Source organism: Protobothrops mucrosquamatus, unplaced genomic scaffold (genome assembly GCF_001527695.2).
Source record: "Protobothrops mucrosquamatus isolate PMUCROS unplaced genomic scaffold, P.Mucros_1.0 scaffold851, whole genome shotgun sequence".
NCBI lineage: Eukaryota > Metazoa > Chordata > Lepidosauria > Squamata > Viperidae > Protobothrops > Protobothrops mucrosquamatus.
In genome coordinates, this window is record NW_015387106.1 from 757,777 (window position 1) to 777,150 (window position 19,374).

The 19,374-nt window shown below is 45.4% G+C and overlaps 1 protein-coding gene across 1 annotated transcript in view; it reads left to right on the forward strand.

Annotated features, from left to right (window-relative positions):
* The window catches only part of COL16A1 (collagen type XVI alpha 1 chain), a 203,642-nt gene that overhangs the window by 181,650 nt on the left and 2,618 nt on the right, over positions 1–19,374 (forward strand). The window contains exons 54-67 of the mRNA XM_029284696.1: positions 1,856–1,927; positions 3,818–3,871; positions 4,514–4,558; positions 4,895–4,939; positions 7,797–7,850; positions 9,003–9,056; positions 11,203–11,253; positions 12,104–12,193; positions 12,435–12,470; positions 14,718–14,762; positions 15,239–15,427; positions 16,670–16,736; positions 18,152–18,331; positions 19,047–19,124. Coding sequence (XP_029140529.1) covers positions 1,856–1,927; positions 3,818–3,871; positions 4,514–4,558; positions 4,895–4,939; positions 7,797–7,850; positions 9,003–9,056; positions 11,203–11,253; positions 12,104–12,193; positions 12,435–12,470; positions 14,718–14,762; positions 15,239–15,427; positions 16,670–16,736; positions 18,152–18,331; positions 19,047–19,124 — 1,060 coding nt within the window. The remainder of the gene's footprint in view (positions 1–1,855; positions 1,928–3,817; positions 3,872–4,513; positions 4,559–4,894; positions 4,940–7,796; positions 7,851–9,002; positions 9,057–11,202; positions 11,254–12,103; positions 12,194–12,434; positions 12,471–14,717; positions 14,763–15,238; positions 15,428–16,669; positions 16,737–18,151; positions 18,332–19,046; positions 19,125–19,374) is intronic.

Below are 19,374 nucleotides of genomic sequence, written 5' to 3' on the forward strand. Positions count from 1 at the left end.
GCAGCTGGGGGAAAATGAAGGCTCTTCTTCTCCCAAAGTTACAAATTCATATGCTTCTATCTCAGCTTGCTGTCCACAACAAGACCATGGATGAAGGGGGGGGGGGGTAGTAACCTCCAGAAGAGCAAGTAGGGGGGGAACTGGGGTGTGTTGCTCAAAGGAGGCGTTTCTGCAGGGCTTTCCTAACAGATACATACTATTGGAGAGTTTTATCTTCATATTACTGGTCACGGGAACTTTTTCTGCAGATAATGGATGGAGAAGGCATTGGCAGTATAGATCGGAAAAGAAGCTCCTTTGAGGATGCCAAGGGAAAAAATAGCTATTGGGTTGCAACAGGGAAGAGATTAGGAGAAGCAGGGGGGATGGGGTGTGTGTGTGTGTGTGTCTGCCAATTGCTGGCTTTTGCTGACATCTGCTGCGGTCTGCAAGGACTGCAGCCTGGAGGTTTTGCTTGGCTCTTGGGAAATCGGACGGGAAGGGAAGTAAATCATGAGCCTAAATTTAAGAAGGATTGTCTATGGAGATCTTTCAATCATCCAGGGTCAGGGGTCTTCACACTTGGCCCTTTTATGACTTGTGGACTTCAACTCCCAGAATTCCTCAGCCAGGCACGGGTGCCTGGCTGAGGAATTCTGGAAGTTGAAGTCTGCAAGTCATAAAAGGGCCAAGTGTGAAGACCCCCGATCCAGGTGATAGTTATCCCTAAGGTGCTTTTTTTCCCAAAAGGCAACTGGATTTTGGAGGTTTTTGAAAACAAAAAAGGGGCCTTTGGGTTTAAGAAGGATTGTACATTGTGGTGCTCGGATGGGACACACACACACACACACACACACACACACACCCGGGAGGGCTCCCAAAGCATAATTTTAACTTCTCCCAGAAGCAGATCAGCTTTCTGTCATCCAGAGAGTGGGACAGGGAAATATTTTACAGCTCACTTGTAAGCTGCCTAGACTGAGTCACCTTGTAGGGCAGATGGGCGGCATAAAAATTTAATACAGGTAGCCCTTGACTTACAACCACAACTAACGCCCGAGATTTCTGTTGCTCCGTTTTCAACCTTTCTTGCCACAGTTGTTAAGTAAATCTGGCTTCCCCATTGGCTTTGCTTGTCAGAAGGTCACAAGAAGAGATCACGTGACCTTGGGACACGGACACGGTCATAAATATGAACCAGTTGCCAAATCTAGACAGCATACTAAAAAGCAGAGACATCACCCTGCCAACAAAAGTGCGTATAGTCAAGGGCATGGTTTTCCCAGTGGCAATGTATGGCTGTGAAAGTTGGGGCATAAGAAAGGCTGAGCGCCAAAGAATGAAGGCCTTTGAACTCTGGTGCTGGAGAAGACTCCTGTGAGTCCCCTGGACTGCAAGGCGATCAAACCGGTCAGTCCTAGAGGAGATCAACCCTGACTGCTCTTTAGAAGGCCAGATCCTGAAGTTGAAACTCAAGTCCTTTGGCCACCTAATGAGAAGGAAGGACTCACTGGAGAAGAGCCTAATGCTGGGAAAGATTGAGGGTAAGAGAAGATGGGGACGACAGAGAATGGGGTGGCTGGATGGAGTCACTGAAGCAGTAGGCGTGAGCTTAAAGGGACTCCAGAAGATGGTAGAGGACAGGAAGGCCTGGAGGAACATTGTCCATGGGGTCGCGATGGGTCGGACATGACTTCGCAACTAACAACAAGTCGAGGACTGCCTGTAAAAAAATGGAAAGGGAGAGGCATTGGGAATCTAACCCCATTTCTCCCCAGCCCAGGCTGTGTCCTCTCCTGGCTTCTTCTCCTTTGCTCTTCCTTCCCATGGCAGCCAACAGGAGCTGAATCACTGAAAGAGGTTTTCTTCCCTGCAGGGCAGTGAAGGGATGCGCGGGTCTCCTGGCATGGCTGGTCCCCCCGGGCCTCCAGGACAACCTGGACTACAGGTGAGTAAGGTGGAGACACGGTAGTTTAAATCAGAGTCTCCCAACCTTTCTGGATTTGTGGACCGACAGGAGGGGGGAGAGGAGAGGAGATGGTTCCACACGAGTGGCTGGCACAGGTCCATTTGAAGGGTGTGCATGCACACCCACCCCTTGCACAAACGGAGCACACACGCATTCTCTCAGCCCTTGGTCTAAATCAGGGGTAGTCAACCTTCGCTCTTTTATGACTCGTGGACTTCAACTCCCAGAATTCCTGAGCCAGCTGTACTGGCTCAGGAATTCTGGGAGTTGAAGTCCACGGGTCATAAAAGAGCCAAGGTTGACTACCCCTGGTCTAAATCACCCTCCAATGAAGGTGGGAAGACCGCTGTTTCACCATAGTGTGAAATCAAGCAGCACAGTTTTCCTCTTTCCACCCCAAGAAGTCACTTTGAGAAGCTGAAGCCAACTCAGCTTCATCCTGTTCTTGAACCAACAACTACTTAGCTTAAGATTTGCTATGTCTCCTCATCCCCCATCCTAAAACAAGGGAACTGTGTCAACGTGAAGTTGGAATTTAAAAGATTTAAAAGTTCCGTCCACTGGGGCAGCCGGTGGGGGGCAAAGACTGGGGGATTAAGGATCAGGAAGATGCTTTCTTATTTTTGTAACAGAAACTATGGCTGCTGTCCTTCTGTAAAACATTTATTATGCGTGCCACGTATTCAAGAAGCCCTGCTTCCCCAGATACTTTTGTACTAACAGCACAAGAGTCATAGAGGTGTGATGTGACCTGAATGTCAGGAAGTTCTTGTTTCAAGATATCAACCGCTTGCAAGATTGCCGTAGATAAAGATTAGGAGGAGACTTTTTGCCCTTTTTCAAATGGACCAATTTTATGAAAAAGCTTGGAAAAGGGCACTTGGTTAAATTAGATCTCATTAGAAGCCATGGCTTGTACAGCCATCCATTTAGATCAGTGGTTCGCAACCTTTTTAATGCCGCGACCCCCAACCGATCGTAAGTCGAGGACTAAGCCGGTCGTAAGTCAAGGACTACCCAACCGATCGTAAGTCGAGGACTAAACCGGTCGTAAGTCGAGGACTAAACCGGTCGTAAGTCGAGGACTACCCAACCGGTTGTAAGTCGAGGACTTTCCCTGCCCGGGGGCGCCACGCATGCGTGGTTCCGCCCCCTGCGCCGGCCGAGGCGTAGCTGGCAAGCGGCAGAGACGGAGCAGGCCGACCACCAGCTGGCCCAGCCCAAGGGAGGCAAGGCACCCGCCGGAAAAGGGGAAAAAATGGCGGACAGCCTTGCTTGGCGACCCCCGTGAAATGGTCGATCGACCCCAAATGGGGTCGTGACCCATAGGTTGAGAACCGCTGATTTAGATTCTTTAGCCGCGATCTGCTCAAACAAGCAAATGACAGTGTAACAAGCAGAACATTACGTAAATTTGCTTGATGACAATATTCCCTTTCCATTTTAGCTTCAGTGGCTGATATTGCAGCAATTTTCAGATGTGGGTTCCCAGTTCTAACTGTCGTGCGCTATTTCCCCATTACACAGACTCCAATTTAGCATCAAGGATATTTTGCAAGTCTACATCCAACCATAATTTCTGATTCTGTAGGGCCATCAATTACAAACTCTGCTTGATCATCATGCCGGATCATTATAGTGAGCCATCATCATGTGGCTCATTTATTTTCATCTTAACAACTACGCTTAAAATGTTCTGGCTTAAAGATATGTATGAATCCATCCATAAACCAAACTTCAGCACACTAAGCTCTCTTAATACTTACAGTGCATTAAATAAACATAAAGCATTGACCGTTGCACTTGGCTTTTTTTTCTCTCTAGGCAGTTCAAAGAAAGAATGCACATGTAATCTAAGTTTATTTTTAGGGTCCACCTGGCCTGGAGGGACAAGATGGAAAAGATGGAAAACCAGGGTCACGGGTAAGAATGTGTGTCCCAGTTGCAAGTTACACTAGTCTTACTTATAACATTCACATGAAAAATGCCCTTGTAATAGGCGATCAAACCGGTCAGTCCTAGAGGAGATCAACCCCAACTGCTCTTTAGAAGGCCAGATCCTGAAGTTGAAACTCAAGTACTTTGGCCACCTAATGAGAAGGAAGGGCTCACTGGAGAAGGGCCTGATGCTGGGAAAGATGGAGGGCAATAGAAGAAGGGGACGACAGAGAATGAGGTGGCTGGATGGAGTCACTGAAGCAGGAGGCGTGAGCTTAAATGGACTTCAGAAGATGGTAGAGGACAGGAAGGCCTGGAGGAACGTTGTCCATGGGGTCGCGATGGGTCGGACACGACTTCGCAGCTAACAACAACAATAGGTTTCATCCTACAGTCACTGCTGGCTCTTTAGGATTGAAAAGTGGCCCACTTTTGATGTCTTCTGGCCTTCAGCTTCTTGAGAAAAATAGCAAGGTGGTGGTTATACTGTATGCCTCCTGGGAAAAGAGAGCGGATCCGTTTATATCTGGATGGGAAGTAGGGGGAGAAGACAGATTTAGTATGCTGAAGACTTGGGATGTTGCCGTTCTCTTTCTTTAAGTAGCACTAACTCTTGACTTCTTCTAGGGTGACTCAGGACCACCAGGACCTCCAGGAATGATGGGCCCTCCAGTAAGTTGTTGGCCATCCCAGGTTTTACTAGACATTGGGAAAGAGGGAACAGAAATGTCTTCTTCCAGTGATCCCTTAGTCTTTTGAGAGATCCGATGGTGCCAATTTTTCATCAGCTAGATGATGCCCTCTTAGCTTTGTCTTGGGATGCAGATGTTTATCAGCCGTTATCAACAGTAATGATTGTTGTCTGATACTAATTCAAGCCAGGCTCTTTTGTAAGGAGGTATTTCTGCTCTGTTGGCAGCCCTGAAGCTTCAGTGCTCAGGGCCTGCTGACTTTGATCTAGTAGCCAATTTTATAGCCTCTCTATTGTTTTCTTTTTCTTCTCTCTAGGGATTCAAAGGGAAAACAGGTCATCCTGGCCTGCCAGGACAGAAGGTTAGCCTTGCCATTGATTGCAAGATCAAAATGTGATACATGTTCCTTCTCATTTATTCAACCGCAGGTCAAATGGCTCAAATATATTGTCTAGGGGATGGTTTCTCCTCGCCTGAAAATTGGAAAGCGAGTCTGACGCTGAAAACTGTAATTCTCACTGATATAAACCAGTGACTCTTAATGAGCTCCTTAGGAACAAAATGTGCATTTGTTTGTGTAAACGTATTCTTCCTCAACTGACAATTCCCCACTACCAATTTCCCATCATAAAGGTCTACAGCAGTGTTTCTCAACCTTGACAATTTTAAGGCATGTGGACTTCAACTCCCAGAATTCCACAGCCAGCAATGCTGGCTGTGGAATTCTGGGAGTTGAAGTCCACATGCCTTAAAATTGTCAAGGTTGAGAAACACTGGTCTACAGCATTATTGCCCATTTATTCCCCGCCCTCTCCTTTCCCCAATTCATGACAGAACACCAGGCGCCAAGCCAAAGCTGGTGGATCTGACATAACCTATCAAGACTCTTCACAGCTTATGATAAACACAACAATACAGTTAGCTAGAAATATTAAAAACAATGCTCGGTTAAAATCAACAACTAAAATCCTTTAAAAAAAAAAGTGCTTGGTCTTAAAAGCTTTTAAACCAAGACTTGTCATAATTCAACACCAAATGCATCACCCCCAAAACTGGGTGACCACAAAGAAAACACTAGTAGACTTTAAATCACAGAGCAAGAGGATCGTGACACAAGCCACAGACATCTTATAAAAGCAATAAGCAGTCCTTTGTATTTTGCCTGGAAAGAAATAGGCAACACGTGATGGTGCTATCAGCAGAAGACAATATTTATAGCTCAGGGTCTTTGGTGCCTGGTTGTTTTCTTGCAGGACATTTCATTAACATCATCACGGCTTAACTGATGATGTTACCTAATCAGATAATGAAACGTCTGCAAGAAGACAACCAAGGATCCCACACGATGATATGCTTTTACCTCAGATGAGTTCTGTCAGACCCACAGAGAACACATTGCAGATGTCACCGGCACCACAGCATCAAGGTCATTTTTTTTTCCAGTTGGCCAGTCGGATCAATGATACTTCTGAATGTTGTCTGGGGAAAGTGTGAGAGTTTCACATCTAGGAGCAACTCCAAGCTACACGCTTGGCTTCTTCTTCCAGAGCTATGTCACCTCATTCCGAATAGAGAAATCTATCACTTCTCTAGAAAGGTGACCCTCTCAAGTCAGCATCCCCGTCTTGTGTGGTTGCATTTTCCATATATTATTCTATACGCAACCCATTATCTACGGAAGGAAAAATATTTCTGCATACATTGGGCTACTCCTGAAGGTGAGCATCTAAGCTGACACAGCAGCTTTAATAATTACAACAGAAAGGAGATTTATTTCAGGAGGAATACGACATGGATAGGCAAAGCCTACATTTTCCCAGAAAGACGATGAGAGAAGACAGGCTTTTTAGGTGTGTATCTAGGAGAAAAGGCAGAGAGATTTCAGATTAGCTGCCTCAAGAGATCAGGAGCACACAGAGTATTAAAGAGAAAGACAGAATAAATGATTAACATAATTTATGACCCTTGTCCTTGTGTTCAGTAGGTGACAAAGTGTTGAAGAATCTCTACCACTGAAGTCACAGGTCCAACATTGTTAACTGCAGACCGGCATTCAAGTTCATGACCATTGTTTTGCCAAGTGCCAAAGCAGTGATCAGGTTCCTAGGCAGTTGGTTCTTTTGCATCCAGAAATAATGAACAAACCAGTAAATAAAGGGATTTTATTATTAGTTCAAGCAAACCGACTGAAAGGCATAACATAAAAAGCATACATACCAAGCAAGCTAATACTCAAAATCTCTTACAGGCAGCTCCTTAATAACAACAGCAGAGATACCCTAAGGACTTCCAGTTTCCACAATACTAATGCTAGGTTACGTGCTCCAGAGCTTTGATCAGAACCTGGCCCTGTGGCTTCATGGCCCTACTATGGTCAGGAGACGGCAACCTTGCTTGGTGGAACATGACTCTGGGATATAAATCAAAAGTTTGAGACTTTCACAGCCACACAAAGCTCTGAAGCTACAGGAAGATTCTCCCCTCCTTCTCCTAACAAGAGAAAAGGCAAACAGGTTACCTCGTAATCAGCTCTAAACTGTTCTTAATAGGAAGGGGAAATATCACGAAGCTCCCCAAAATAACAATGGTCTTCTACGTTACCACTTCAATCATTTCTTGACAGTGTTATGAAAACAGATTTCAGGGTCATCAGCTCAATGATCACGCAACAACAATCCAGCTAGTTGCGTTAGAAACTGAAAATATATTGGAGACCGAGAGACATTGTAAAGGCCCCCGTTTTGAGAAGCAGTTCTTTCTAAGAACTTCTAAGAAGTTCTTTCTAAAGAACTTCAGTAAAAAGATCTCAAGTAGACTCTGGAGAACTGCTGCCAATTAGGGCAGACCCATCTCTCTCGAACCTATCCCTCCAGGAACCCCCTGAATTCTCACTGAGAATGGCCTTTGAGAATTGTGGGGATCGAAACCCAACATTGGAAACTTGAAAAATAGTGAAGGAGTTCCCCTTGGGCTGTGTGAACCACAGATTTGATCTGGCTCCAGGCAGCTTCACACAACACTTCAATCCCAAAGGTGTGTTTGGCTGTGACAAAGCATTCAGAGATTAGGGCCCATTGGGACGGTGAGGAGGACAGGCTGATCCTCACGATCATCTGTCACTGAGGCTGGATGAAGAAGACCAGGAAGAAGATAGGTTTCGATTGTTTTGTATCTTCCATAATATAAACCTTCTAAGCCACGTCTCCTTGACTTTCTAGGGTGATTGTGGTAAGCCAGGACCTCCTGGAAATACAGGCCGGGCTGGAGCTGAGGTGAGTTATCAGCATCCAGCCAAAAGTGAATTGCAAGGTCAGGGGTACACTCTTGAGTTATAATTCTGCACCTGTGTTTGTCTGGATTCAGCAGTGGGGGATCTATGAATATATACGGAAGTTAGTTATAGAAGGGTTTTCATTCATTGTCATAGTATGCCATGAGTGGAACTCAAGTGGAGAATGCAGAGTAGATGAAGGATGTACAAAATGGTACAGATGGCTAAATTCATTATACCTTGGTTTCTGTTCCATGGGACAAAGAAAATGAGTTGGAATTAGCAAGGTGTTGGGAGGAGAGCAAAGTTAATCCACAAGATTAATTCCTCTACTAGCTTACCTTAGTTCACTTGTACTTGTTGAGTGTAGGTCTGTATGTGTTTGGAGAGAGAGAAACTGAATGAGGGACACGGAGGCAGCAACTATCTTCACAATCAAACCACCCTCCCAGAGAAGGTCGTGCCATGCAGATTATTATGTGACGTAGGCACAGAATACTTGCTATGTCATGGAGAAAGGTAGTCCTCGACTTACAATTGTACCCAGAATTATGGTTGTAAGTCATTGCCATTGTTAAGCAGCTCACCAGGTGACCAGACTCAATTTTATGACATTTTTTTGCCGCAATTATCAAGCAAACACAGATTGATTGTTAAGTGAATCCATTTTATCCAATGGGCATTTTTTTGCTGGAAACTTGGAAATGAACCCTGGCAACTGGCAAAAAAAAATGTCAAAAATTGTCATGGGAGTACAGGACACTTCAAATAAAGGTGAGCTGTTTGCCAGGGTGCTGCTGTGGTCAATATGTTCACCACCTTGAGTTGTTTGTAAAACTAATAAAGACAGGATACAAATAAATACATAACTTGAAAATTGGATCGTAAGTGGTTTTGGGGGAGTCCATTGTAACTGCAAACAGCCACTAAGCAACTAGTCGTAAGTTGAGGACTACCTTTAGATGCAACCAGGGGACAGTAGACAAGGCCCAGTCCTATGTATACATCCCAAGATACGTGTGTCAATGCTATAGTAATGATTTCCTTAGTCATAACTTGCCCAGATTGTCCCTGGCAATGCATTTATATAATTTGCTCCAAGAATAAGCTAACCCAAACAAATATTTGCTCTAATGTTCTTTTCCTTCTCCAGGGCGAGCCCGGTCTTGTGGGGCCTCAAGGTAGACCAGGACCTCCTGGACATGTCGTAAGTCAAAATAGTCTTTCCTGTATTTTGTACGAGCAGATTCATAGCTGGGTTGCAAAGATGTCTATAAAGCTCCCAGTCAGGCTTCTGAACCGGTGGTAAAAGCAGGTGCCTCTTGGCATAAAAGCCCAAGTATAAATGCCAACTGTTCAATTCTCCATTTGTATCATTTTGTCCCTTTCTGGATTCCTCTTTTTTTTTTAAAAAAAAAATGCAATTCAAAACAACAAAAAAAGCACCATTTACATTTTGGTTTTAATACTAGCTAAGCTGGAAAAAGCAAGCCCACCAAACATATTCCACAGAAATAACAGCAGTCGATCAGAATAAATTATTCCAATTGCCAGTTGCTCCTCAACCCAAGGATTGAAGATTGGCACCGAAAACTATTGAACTTCAGTTATTGCAAGTGACCTGTAGATTTTGATCCATTTTATTCTCAGTCTGGACTGGTATTTAGAAATTTATGTTCCACTTTATTGAGTGAAGAGACCCAATTTGGTCTAGTGGTTAAGGCACCAGGTTAGAAACCCGGAGGCCATGAGTTCTAGTCCTGCCTGCCTTAGGCATAGAAGCCAACTGAATGACATTGGGCCAATCATCAGGAAAATCTGATCCCGCCTTGGGCATGAAATCCAAGTGGGTGACCTTGGGCCAGTCACCCTCTCTCAGCCCAACTCATCTCACAAGGTCCCACAAAGGAGGATATGAGATATGTTCACCGCCTTGAGCTGTTTATAAAATTAATAAAGCAGGGACATAAATAAATTAAATAGTCTTTGCCAAATCTTAATTCTATGACTCCCATCTGTCCATAACTGGGCACCAACTGGGCTGAAGCCTTTTGGAAATTCTTTTGTTTAATGAGGAAGAGAAACCTTAACATTGCGGGATCCTTGGTGCTCTCAGAGTTTGATTGTATTCTTTTTTTTAAAAAAACCCACATTTTATTGTTTTTTTAAATTCTTAAGAAAAGGTACTCAGGACCCACCTTGGTGTTTGGGTAATCAAACATTCAAAAGTAAAAACATATATAAACAACTCAACTCAATACATTCACTGTCCCCTCTCTATTTCCCTCAAATAACATAATATGTTTAAAATATTCCGTTTCTAATTTAAATTTCTATTACTACTAAACCTGTTTTATAACTTTGTCAGTTTACAATTACCATAAACAAATTTAACTTTAAATCAACAAGTTATCAATTCAGGTATCCCTTCCAGATATATTCTAATTCTTAATCTCTCACATCCCTCATTTTATCACCAATCTCATTTACTTCTTCTTCCACTACACAATAGATATCCTAATAAAAATAAAATATTAATCTACCCTATATATATATAATCCCACAGTCAAAGAGTTTGATTGTAGTCTTGTAGACGTTTCATTACCAAACTAGGTAACATCGTCATCGTTAGTCTAGTACTGACTTAACATTGCACATTAGAATTTGAACCAGAGACAAACTAGAGGGCACAGACCGGTGTGTCTGGTTACCCAAAGCTGCCATATTTGTCATTCATATCTGGAGAATTCTGATTCCTACACTGGAAATGTAGCAGGAAGCTAGACAGCACCTTGCCTTCATTTGTTATGTGTGTTATGCTTCTCTGCAGCCCAACTCATGAAGCAGACTGGGAAAAGAATATCTGGGCAGATAAGAACAAAGATTTAAGGAGGGAGACACCTCTTGCTCAAATAACCATTATGATGTCAAGATCAGATACCTTTTGAGACCAGACTTAACTTATGAACAAGAAACATGAATACTCACGATTTGGTCTCTATTCAGCAAGGATTCTGACATGAATGGATGAATATTTCTGAACTTTCCAAAATGCACCCAGGAGAACTTTGTAAAGGTTGCTGTTTTAGATGTCCATGGTTAACTCCGGAATATGCTTTTCTGCTAATTCATTTTGGATTTATTTTTTATACATGAAAGGCAGAGTCAGTCTTATTGGGGAAATACTCAATGGGGATAAGTAAATTCAGCGTTTCCAAATCCTGGTGACTTTAAAGAGTTGGTAGGGGAATTCTGGGAGTTAAAGTCCAGACCTCTTCAAGTTACCAAGGTTGAGGAACAGGTGTTTGTCTATATTCTTACATCCTTCTACAATTTTTCTCTTGTCTCTTCAGGGTACACCTGGAAGCCCTGGGCAACCTGGTCCATCAGGGCTTGCTGGAGTAGTGAGTATCCTCCTTTCCTTTTTGACATTCTTAGACTCTGGTCCTCTTGAGTCTGATCCAACTTGGATCCTCTTCACTTCTAAATGAAGCCACAGTGTAGGAACCATTCGTTCTTGAATCTTGGAAATCATTCTCCGCTGGATTTTCCCATTTCTTTGTAAAGACGGTGAATCCCTCCCTCCAAAATCATGTCCAACCAAAGAAGAAAATGATCTGACTGTCTCCAGGAACCATCCATCCAATTGTGAATTGTTAAAATGCCATTTTGGAAGGTGACGTTGTATAGATGGGTACTAGACTGCAGAGCGTGCAAGCGCTTCCAAGAACTTCTCATCCTATCCCAACCAGGCTGTGTCCAGGCATCTTGGACTGTAATGCCCACCTTCTTAGCCACCCCAATCCTAGGAGCCAAAGGAGGGCTGCCATGTTCGGAAAAACTACCATCTAGCAAAGTAGAACTCCTCTCTGCTACTCAGTCAACATTTTTTTTAGAACTTGACTAAATATTTGGCCGTGATTTTTTCTGAATGTGGGGTGGGATTGGCTCAAGAGATGCAGAAGAAAAGATCTTGGTCTCCGTCTCCATTATCGTTCACCTCTGCTTTCTTTCCAGTGAAGAAGCAGATGTGTGGAGAGAAACATGCCAGAACGTTACCCACTGCTAGTCTATGTATACAAAAATAGCCACAACTGGAAAGGGGGCCTTGGGGTCCTCCCACCACAATGAATCCCAGAGCACATGCACTGGGAAGAACATGGTGGAGCTGGTAATCTGGAGGAGTCGCCACAAAGCTTCGCATTTTCCTTGATTGTCTCCAACAGTTTCTGATGCCATCTCTCCTCTTCCCAGGGTCTGAAGGGTGAACGGGGGTCTCCTGGAGAAAGAGGTCTCGGTGGGCTCCCAGGCCAGCCGGGAACACCGGGTCACCCAGGCCCACCGGTGAGTATCACACGATGGAATCAGCATGCTTCAGAATTAATCATGAAGAGCTGGTGGGGAAGACCCCCTTGTTGACAATGGATGGATGGGTGTATGGATGGTTTGCAATGGTCCCTAGTCTTAATTCTTTGTTCATTGTTCACATAAAGAGGTTAATAACAACACCAGTTTGAATTTGGACCCTTTAGTAGAGAAATGAAACTAATTCCTCTTTTTCCCTTATTTTCCTTTTGGTTCCTAGGGTGAGCCAGGCTTGGATGGACTGACAGGCAAAGAGGTATGGTGGCTTTTACCTGTATCGCAGACTTGTCAAACACAAGGCCCGGGGGCCGGATGCGGCCCGCGAAGTGGTTTCATGTGGCCCGCGAAGCCATCCTGGAAACAGTGAGGGAACGGCCCCCGTGGCCTTGGCCCTGGCCCGGTCCGACCGGGAGCCAATGTACAATTTTCTGATGGCCATCTATGCTAAAACGCATTCAGTCTTAGCTTCACAAGGCCGTCCGGAAACAGCGAGGAACCAGCCCCTGCCGCATCGGCCCTGCACCCTGGGTGCATGCTGGGGAGGTGTCACCCTTTGTGAGGAATGAAGAAATGGACCATGCCTTGGCGCTTGCCCCAGGCCCACCCCCTTCTGCCAAAGATCCTCAGATCTATCCCACTCCTGCCCAGGCCCCACAGGCACCCTTGACGCGAACGATGTAGAGCTGGCCATGCCCACCCAGTAGGCCACACCCACTCCATCCACGCCCACCCAGTAGGCCACACCCACCCTGGCCACACACACACCCCGAGGGCAACCGCAATGCTGATGCGGCCCTCAATGAAATTGAGTTTGACACCCCTGCTGTATCGCCTTCTTTACCCCCATCTCAGAACCAACAATAGGAGTAACCCACTGTAACAATGGAGGAAGGCACCTACATCGCCTTTCTTATGCCCCAAACAATCTTCACATTGTTCATTCGCACACCAGGGCGATATGGACCAGGGACAGAAAGAGAAATGGACTTGATGGGATGGCTTGGACAGGTGGAAAAAGCTGCAGTTCTTTTTTTTTTTTTCTTCTTCAAATTCCAAAACTCTAAGGCCATTTCACTTAATAACCAGGATTCATCTTGTGGCGGCAACGTTTGTGAAATAAATTGTGCATTCTGCCACAGGCAAGCTGATTTTTGGGACGGCAGCCCCTGGCCCTCCTTGCATCCATCTCCAACTATTGCATTCCCTCTCTTTGCACACTGCTGTCTATGCTTCCTGGAAGCTGACTTCCAAATGCTTCCTTTCTAATGCAGGAAGTCCTCAAGTTATAACCGTAATGGAGCCTGGAATTATAGTTGTTAAGTTATTGTGATTGTTAAGTCGAGGCACCCAAGCAACCAGAGGTGATTTTTTTTTTTTAGCCTTTTTCGCTGTGGTCGTTAAATAAAAACGTTCGTTTGAATGGGTGGTTTTAGGCAGGAACCGGTAAAAAACATCGTGAATGGTGTTCACATGACTGTGAACACCACCACAGGTCTAAAGCTGACCTACCTGACATGTGGTCATATGGCCACAGAGAATGGATGGGCACAAGCATTTATGATGCCCAGGGGTGCTTTAGAGACTGTAAAGCAGCTATTCCCTAGCCGTCGTTACTTCAGTCATAAAACAGCCGGTCAATAAGTGAGGACTACTTCTATTACACAATAATGGAGCGGAGTAATGGATAAGGAGCACCTCCCATCCAGGGTAGGTGAATGGCTGAGTTAAACGGTAGGACAAAGAGAAGGACAAGGGGGGACATGATAGCAGTATTCCAGTATCTCAGGGGCTGCCCCAAAGAAGAGGGAGTCAAGCTATTTTCCAAAGCGCCTGAAGGCAGGAGAAGAAGCAAGGGATGGAAACTAATCAAGGAGAGAAGCAACCTGGAACTAAGGAGAAACTTCCTGACAGTTAGAACAATTAACCAGTGGAACAACCTGCCTCCAGAAGTTGTGTGTGCTCCAATACTGGAGGTTTTTAAGAAGAGACTGGACAGCCATTTGTCCGAAATGGTATAGAGTTTCCTGCCTGAGCAGGGGGTTGGACTAGATGACCTCCAAGGTACCTTCCAACTTTATCATTATTATTATTATTATTGTGGATCATCGCACAGTCAGCCAGATGTTCAGACTGGATTTGGCATTTTGTCTACCTATCCAGTCCTTACCCAGGACCTGGGATAGGCAGATGTGGATGTTTGATGATATTACAGATATCGTCGCAGGATGGAAGCGGTTCCTAGTAAGACTGCCTTTTGCAATTGACTAATGGCGAATTTGTCAATGTCAATGGTGTTCAAGTGGTGCTCCAGTTGTTTTGGGATTGCACCCAAGGCGCCTATTACTATTGGTACTACCCTTGCTTGCTTTTGCCACAGTCTTTCTATTTCTATTATTATTATTATTATTTGATGGGACAAAGTAACCTTAAGCTAATACTCTCTTCCACTCAAATGCATTACGGGTATTTACCACTATGTTGAAGACTTATTATTTTTCCACAGGGATCTCCTGGAAAACCAGGTTCTCCTGGTCCTTCCGGACAGAAAGTAAGTGGGCCACTGCTGGGCGTGAATGTCAGCCTCGTCTCCTAAGACAGTGGTGGCGAACCTATGGCACGGGTGCTAGAGGCGGCACTCAGAGCCCTCTCTGTGGGCACGCGCGCCGTCCCCCCAGTCCTAGGCCTTCAGCTGGGTTTTATAAACCCTTTTCGCTTTAGGCCTCCACCGCCATGTGCAAAAAAAAGAGGTTCAATCAATGAGTCAATTTCAACTTCTCGCGGGAAAAAAAAAGATCTTGCAAAGTTGGAATTGATTGAACTTTTTAGTCCCACCCAGTCTGCCGTTACCACCGCAGCCACGCCCACCCAATGGGCCACACCCACCCAATGGGCCACACCCACCCGGCACCCGACGATGCTTAAGTGGGTTTTGGGTTGCAGTTTGGGCACTCGGTCTCTAAAAGGTTCGCCATCACTGTCCTAAGACAATCTTTCATGGCATTGTCCTCTTTCTTCTTCTTCCAGGGGGACTATGGCACTCCCGGGGAGACGGGCCAACCTGGAGAGAAAGGCAGAGCGGGGATGCCAGGAGGCCCAGGGAAAAGTGGTGAAATGGGACCCGTGGGACCGCGTGGGTCCCCTGGGGAGAGAGGACATCCTGGCTCACCTGGCCCTACAGGAAACCCTGGGAATCCAGGCCTGCCGGGGACGTCGGTAAGAACCAGAGCAAAGACAGTGTAAAGGCGTGCAACGTAACGGGAAGCTGGACGACTGAGTCCTCTGACATCCCAACGTTCTGGGTCAGTCTAAAAGTAGATGCAGTGAGAAGGGACGTGTTGTCTTCTGAGATGGGCTCTAGGGTGGGCCACCAGTGGTTGACATTCACTCGAACGAGATTTTCATACAACCTCACTGATGCGCAAGGTGCCAAAACGTGCTTGGCGCTGCCGTCATGGGCCCCAACCTTGCCTCCCAGCTTCTCCTACAAGACACAACTGCTGGGGGGGGGGGACCCAGTGCAGTCCACAGCTTCTTACATCCTGAACCTGCAAATACAACCTCTCCAGAACACAAAAGTTGCCAAATCCTGTCTGAAGTTAAGCAGGGGAGGAGGGGCTGCTTGTCCAGGATCCACGACTTAGGAGCTCCAGAGGGTCCCACAAAGCATGGCTTCTCGGGGATGGAAGTTAAAATAAGCAGCATGCTGGGAGATTGGTTATTGTGACCCTCAGCGGCCCACTCCTTCAGCTAGGGCAGGGGTAGGCAACCTTGGCTCTTTTATGACTGGTGGACTTCAACTCCCAGAATTCCTGAGCCAGCTTAGCTGGCTCAGGAATTCTGGGAGTTGAAGTCCACGAGTCATAAAAGAACCAAGGTTACCTACCCCTGGTCTAGTCTAACAAAGGGATGATTGATGTGACATGATAGCAGTCTTCCGATATTTGAACAGTTGCCACAAAGAGGGAGTCCACCTATTCTTAACCTGAGGGCAGGACAAGAAGTAATGGATGGAAGCTTATCAAAGAGAGATCCAACCTAGAATTAAGGACAAATTTCCTCACAGTGAGAATAATCTAGAAGTTATGGGGCTTTTAACAAGAGATTAGACAGCCATGTGTCCCGACTGGGTATATGGTCTCCAGCTCAAGGAGAAAGTTGGACTAGAAGACCTCCTATGCTGGCTCAGGACTTCTGGGAGTTGAAGTCCACGAGTCATAAAAGAGCCAAGGTTGCCTACCCTTGAGCTAGGGAAGGAAGAAGTGTGGAAGGAAGAAGATGCTGATGGCGGAGCTGGAAAATTTGGTCCATGGAGATTTCCTGGAGCTTGGGGGAACGGCTGCATGCGGGGCACCAGGTGAAGCTGAGCATGTGAAAGCGGTTGAACGGGACAGCTTAACATGCAAGATAAGGCAGTGATTGACTTCTGCTTTCCCTCTTCTTTGTTTTTCTCACCAGGGAGATGCCATCAGCTATGACCAGATCCGGATGTTCATCAGAGAAGAGTTCCAAAAAATGTTTGATGGTGGGTGATGAGAGCAGATTGTGGGCAGGGGGAACCGCACAAAGTGGGTTTCGGGGGCAGATGGGACACCCAAGAAAACCAAGCAGAGGTAGTCAGAAACAATGCTAGAACTGGATATTTCCTACCCAAAACTCTACCATTCATTCATTCATTCATTCATTCATTCATTCATTCATTCCATTCCTATAGCTGTCCATCTCATTCAATGATGCTGGGTGGCTTCCAGTTCCAAAACTGTTAAAACAATTAAAACAATAAAGGCATTTTTTTTTAATTTTTATTATTTAAACCAACAAAACAAAACAAAACATAACACACATATATACACATTTTTAATATGATTGTAAGTAGCCCAGAGTTACCTTGAGTTAAATTTTATAAACAAACCAACAAGACAAATAAACAAAACATCCAAAATAAATATATACTGTGGCCAAGATACTTAGTTAACAATCAAGCCAGACGAGACTTTTAACATACTCAGCATCCCAAACGCAGGAACATAGCCAGGTTTTAAAGCATATATAACGGTTGGCACCATTCTAAACTCTCAAGGGAAGATATTCCACAGGGCAGGGGCCACTGCAGAAAAGGCTGTCTTTGTCCCTGCCTGACATTCTTTGGCTGATGGGATCTGCAGCATGCCCAATCTGCTAGATCGAATTGGGCAGGTAGAGACTCTTGGAAAAAGGCCCTCAAGTAACCCAGTCCCAAGACATGTAGGGCTTTAAAGGTGACAACCAGCATCTTGAGTTGCCCCAGGAATATGCCGGTAACCAATGCCACTCACACAGTGGTGATGTCACACGTGCCGTATATCTGGCACCATTTACTATCCGCACAACTGCATTCTCATCAGTTGCTCAGACTGGATTTTGCATTTTTCCCGACCTATCAAGTCTTTCCCAGGGTCCTAGAACAGGCAGATGTTGTGTTTAATAACATTAAAGATATTGTTGCAGAACGTATGATGATGATTGATTGATTGATTGACTGATTTATGTTTGTTTGTTTGTTTATTGGAACCAGAAAAACCCCAAAAGTTGCGATGGTATCTGTTAATAATAGTTTGGCTTGAATGTCTCTCAGAAAAACCACCCAGAGTGGCTTCTCAGAGTGAGATGGGCAGCATGCAACTTTAAATAAAGTACAAAAATAAAATAAAATAAAATAAAATGCCACTTTTTAAATTAGCAGAATAACCCGAACAACTTCTCAATGAGTTTCTCAAGGGAATATTATCTGCTTCCCAAGACTCCTTTGGGGCTTATCTTCACCCTGTTTCTGTTCAACTGCTACAGGGAAAGTCCCCGTCTCAAAAAAGCAGGCTTCCCTATTTCCTCACCCTACCAATTCCTGTCCATCCCCCCCTTGAGCAGGACAGCAAACAGCTGGTTCCTTTCTCTTCCCTGCAGAGCGGATTCGGTACTATACTTCCCAACTGCCCGTATCACCGGTAGAAGTCCTTTCCCAGCCAGGGAGACCAGGACCACCTGGAAAAGACGGAATGCCGGGACGGTCAGGTCCTCCTGGTTCTCCGGGACTGCCTGGACAAATTGGAAGGGAAGGCCGGCAAGGTCTGCCCGGCATGAGAGGTAAGTCTTGGTACTCCTCCTTCGGATAGAAGTAGAGTTGGAGATGTATTATCGTAGACCGGCGTTTCTCCACCTTGGTGACTTTAAGACGGGTGGGCTTCAACTCCAGAAATCCTCAACCAGCTTTAAAGTTGCCAAGCTTGGAGAAATTGAACCTTGATTGAGTTTTTGATGGCTCTGCAAATCCAGCCAGTATGGCTAGTTAGTTATGTAAAGTTTGATGTAAAATTTAGGCAATGGGCAAATTCAGAAGCCAGGATCAGCAGGTGACAACTCAGCCAGTAGATTTATGTCATCTAGAGCAGGGGTCCCCAACCCCCCCGGTCCGTGGACCAGTACCAGGCCAGCAACCGGTCCGCACAAACAAGGAAAGCCCCATCCACAGGATGCAGACAGCACACAAAACCACGCACCCTCCGGTCCACGGAAAAACCTCTCTCCACGTAACCAATCCCTGGTGCCCAAAAGGTTGGGGACCTCTGATCTAGATGACACATCAGCAGGGCTCCCCAAATTTGGGGCAGGCCCAGGTTTTATAACTTTGTCCCATCAGGTTCCTGAGATGAGTACTTAATCCCAGTTGGGCAAGAATGTGGTCACAGCTCTAAAGAAGTACAAGCAAGACTCTTCACGAACCGTTTCAGAAGTAGCCTGATGTCATTAAGTGGCTGGAGGCCTTGGTCAATTCACTTTCATGTTTTCTCCCTCGGTGCAGGTGAGCCCGGAATCAAAGGAGACAAAGGAGACAAAGGGACTGGAATCATGGGGGAGAGTGGACCACCAGGCTCTCCAGGTGAATTTGCTTTCCCTCTGAAGTTAAATCTGCTGGCTTAAGTCTGCTTGCTTTTCATCAGTCATTTGCTTTGATCAATCGCCAAGAGCCCCGGCGTGCACAGAGCTCCATCTTTGTAGAGCAGAAGGCGGAAATATTGTTCTGCATAGCCAAAATAGAGGTGGTTCTTAAGTCTTTCTTGTAAGAAGAAAGAGCTTGTTCTTAAGTAGTTTGTTCTTTTGAGTTCCCAAGAGTTGCTTTGCAGAGTGAG